This window comes from Lycium ferocissimum, chromosome 12, assembly GCF_029784015.1.
Source record: "Lycium ferocissimum isolate CSIRO_LF1 chromosome 12, AGI_CSIRO_Lferr_CH_V1, whole genome shotgun sequence".
Classification (NCBI taxonomy): domain Eukaryota; kingdom Viridiplantae; phylum Streptophyta; class Magnoliopsida; order Solanales; family Solanaceae; genus Lycium; species Lycium ferocissimum.
Window position 1 is genome coordinate 44,182,317 of NC_081353.1, and position 4,050 is coordinate 44,186,366.

Genomic DNA, 4,050 nt, shown 5'->3' on the forward strand with positions numbered 1-4,050 from the left:
AAAAAAAAAAAGGAAAGAGAAACAAAATGGCAATGAAGAAGAAAAGTGGATGGGGGGGAAGAGGAATGCTGACATGCGATGATGTGCTGGGTCCCATATTATAATTCCAATTAAAAAGTCAGCTCACACACCAAGTAATATGTGATATTATATAACGACGAGAAAGTAATCTGATCTATTCGAATGTTACGTTACGTAAGCAAATACGCGATGCTGATACGATACAATATAAATTATACAATACGATACATTTTGAAACAATACGTAATATAATCCTCTAACAAGCTAGTAACTAAGTCAAACAGATTCGTTTTGCGTTGTTATCATCTCATTTTCTGGACTTTTAACCTTCTCATTTTCTGGACTTTTAACCTTCTCCTTCTTTGTTTGTTTGAACTCTCCATAGAAGTATGAGACGAAACCCCAAAGAGAGATAAAAAGAGAAAGTCCCTTTTCACTTGAAAATTTTTCATTAAAGAAAATTACGCCTAATACCTCAGTAACTGGCAGTAAAACTGATATTATAACCCCAGACATTAAAGAAGAAGAGAGGTAAATAACTCCAACAACACCTACAAAGAAACATTGCCAAATTATGGCACTCCATACTACCACTATATAATATCTAGCTTCTCCCAAGTTAAATTGTTTTGCTTCCCTTGAAATTGCCTGCACGATTTCAATCAATATTTTAATCCTTCATCTTCAAGGAGATAAATCTCTAAAGTAAAACAAAAACTGGTATCAAGAATATAGAGATGGCAAACAATCGCGACCAATAGCAGAGCTGGGATTTCTATTAAGCGATTCAAAAAGTAAAAAAGTAAACATGCAAAGAAGCTAAGAGGATTCAACACTTATTAGATAGACATAAAAATAATTTTAACCTAGTATACACATGTAATTTTCCTACGAAGGGTGTTCGGATGAACCCCCTTTCGATAACCTAGCTCTACACATGGACGCAACAAGTTATATGAATTAATGGAGGAGAATTTAGAGATAGCAAGTGAGGCGGGGCAAATAGATCCATGTGGGTTGAAAATAGAGAAAATGGTATTTTGAGGCTAGGGACGAAGCTAACATGGGAAGTATGAGTCGGCAGAACCCTAGTCCAAACCCTATATATTTGTTGATACTGAATATATATAGGTAACAACCTTCAGAATATATAAATTTTAAATTCTAAATCGGCCTCTAGCGTGAGGCAAGTTAAACAAGATACCTGAAAGTCCTTATTGGCAATCATTCCTACAGTGCAAAAAGCAGTAGCAGCAAAACACATGACCATCTGAATCTCCAACACCAAAGTAGCAGTAATTGCCTGCTTTGCCTTCAAATAAATCAACTCAATAAAAGGCAAAATGAGTCCATACAAAACTGCAGTCAAAAGGGTCATAATAAAACCAAGAACATAGGCTTTACTAGTCACACCCTCGGGCCGATCACCGCTAGCCCGAATACCCAATAAAACCGCACCAACTATCAACAGAACCACCGCATTAATCGAATATGGTGTAAACTTCACCTTTGCTATGAAAAATGCACCTATAGCCGTGAAGGAGAAGAGAGAGAGAGAGAGAGAGAGTTGAGAAGAGAGAAGAAGTGTAGAAGTTGAAACGGGGAGTTTCGACGCGCCCCAGGTGTAGAGAAAAGCGTCAAGTCCAGTGAGAACGCCAATGATAAATGATGCAATGAAAATTCGGGGTGTTATAAAGTAAAACTTGGCATCAGAGCCCTCGGTTTTTCGACGATACAAGTATAGGAAGGCAAGTGGTATAAGGGTGAGTGGCCATCCACTGGTTTGTAATGAACTGTTAAACCAAATTCTAGAGCCTCCTTCGACAAAATATAGACGCAACATTAGAGGACCACCACATATGCCAACGGCCGTTATCAGACAGTTTATTATCAAGAGGAATCTCCTCATGTTAGTGCTTAATCCTTGATCTTCCATATTTAATTTTCCAGAGATTTGAATTTTTTTGCACCAGTTGTAGTGGAAACTCTGCTTTTATAGTTTGAGAAGAATTTGAGTCCATTGCTACCATTGGTTTCACAAAATGGAGTGGTCCCTTGCCGACGGTTCACCTGTATAATTGTGGCAAAAAAGATATACTATACTGCCTAAAATTTCCGGTGTGCTGTTTATATGTACAAGCTTAATCATGTCGACTGACAAGTATGTATCTATGTGACTATGGGTGTGTTCGATATGGAGGAAAATGTTTTCTTGAAAAATGTGTTTTTGAAAAATAGGTGAATTTTTTTATTTTTCTTATGTTCGTTTGGGTAGTGAAAAATAAGTGAATTTCTTACTTATTTTCTCTTGTTCGTTTGGTTGGCAGAAAATATTCTTCGGAAAGTACTGACCCAAGCTCCACAAACCTGCACACCCACCCAACCCCCCAATTTTTTTTGAAGTTTTTAATTTTCTTTTTTGGGTTATCTACACCACCACATCCCTCCCACCCTTAAAAAAAATCTTTAAAAAAGTTTTAAAAGTTACTTTTTTTTTTTGGATTTTTACACCACCCACACCATGGTCCCCGCCCCCTTGGACACCCCACCACCCCCTCCAAAAAATTTAATTTTTAACCACGCAAACATTCAATTTTTATAATTTTTTTATAAAGGTAAAATTAAATATGAAGTACAAAATTCGGGAGGGGGTAGAGGGTGCGTCCGAGGGGTGGGTATAGAGAATAAAAAAAGAAAACTGTTCAAAAACATTAATTTTTTTGGAGGAGGTAGTAGGGTGAAAAAATTAAAAAAAAAAAAAAAAACTTTTAAAACTTTTTTATAGAAAAAAAAGTGGGGGGGAGAGGGATGTGGTGGTGTACAAAACCAAGAAGAATAATTAAATTTTTAAAAAATTTCTTTTTTTTGGAGAGGGGCGGTCTGGGGTGCGGGGTGGAAGGGGTGGGGGGATGAGTGGTGCAAGGGTTGCAGGAGTGGTTGGGGTGTGGGTTGGGTGGGGGTGCGTGGTGCATGGGTTGCGGGAGTGATTAGAGTTTTGGGAGTTGAGTTAGGTAATTGGTGAAATGTCACTTGTGGACTTATTTTCCCTACTTTTATTAGGAAAGTCGTTCCCATTCTCGCGTAAATGCTCAGTGAAGGCCGCGTACTGATAGACTTGTCGCGTCCGACCCTCTCCCGACCCCGCGCATGTGAACGAGTGTGACGGGGCGTCTTTCCCGGCTTTTTTTTTTTTTTTTTTTTTTTTTTATTCTCCCATTTTTAAGAAACTTGTTTTCCTAAGGAAAATATTTTCCAAAATTTTTTACCAAACGAATATGAGAAAATTATAAAACATTTTTCGAAAAATATTTTCCTCCAAAACAGAGCACGCCCTATGTCTTAATTGTACAAAGTAAATTGGGCCCGCTACATCAATCATCATTGATTCTTGTAAACAGACAAGGGGTGAAAACACTTTAAGTACTCTCAACTTTGCTTTAAAAATTAAACTTGCTTTTCAACTATGAATAATAGACATTGTATCCTCTTTATCCTAGGCACAGTACTCTCAATTTTGCTTTAAAAATTAAACTCGCTCTTCAACTATGAATAATAGTCATTCTATCCTCTTTATCCTAGGCAATGTCTATTTTAGCCGGCTAATCTAATTGGTCGTACGTAGCAAATTCTCAATTCATTTTTCGGGTTATGGCATCATACTTAATGAAAAAATTACTGTTTGGTGTCGGTCAATTTTATAGCCATATCTTTTCCTGCTGTCGTGTAGAATTTTGCATTTGATCTCCACTTGTTCTTTAAACCATGCTCTACTTGTGGAGAGAAAAATTGATTGAAACTAACAAGGATATATGGGACAAAGGTTTTAGTCAACTTTCTTTTAAGGGAGAAGTATTCAAAACACACTCCAACTTTGGCCAAAATTGCTATAACACACTCCAACTTTGCGGGAGTCTATTGCACCCCGCACTCATTTTTTTGTGTATTATTGAGGGTATTATTGGGACGTGGACAAAAAGTGAGTCCTCAATATTGGGTATTATTGAGTCCACGTCCAATAATAATACCCTC

The 4,050-nt window shown here is 37.3% G+C and overlaps 1 protein-coding gene across 1 annotated transcript; it reads right to left on the reverse strand.

Moving 5' to 3' along the window:
* Nucleotides 1-238: 238 nt before the first annotated feature.
* On the reverse strand, nucleotides 239-2,131 carry LOC132039639 (purine permease 3-like). Its single transcript, XM_059430138.1, has 2 exons — nucleotides 1,226-2,131; nucleotides 239-669 (listed from the first exon to the last, which is right to left on the reverse strand). The coding sequence occupies exons 1-2, from the start codon at nucleotides 1,955-1,957 to the stop codon at nucleotides 298-300; spliced, it is 1,104 nt and encodes a 367-aa protein (XP_059286121.1). The 5' UTR covers nucleotides 1,958-2,131; the 3' UTR covers nucleotides 239-297.
* Nucleotides 2,132-4,050: the final 1,919 nt, after the last annotated feature.

What these genes read in the sequence shown, in the direction of transcription:
- LOC132039639 (XM_059430138.1), bottom strand. Translation starts at nt 1,957, where the DNA reads ATGGAAGATCAAGGATTAAGCACTAACATGAGGAGATTCCTCTTGATA. An exon ending in TTGCCAATAAGGACTTTCAG is followed by an intron (nt 670 to 1,225) that starts GTATCTTGTTTA and finishes GAAATCGTGCAG; the next exon opens with GCAATTTCAAGGGAAGCAAA.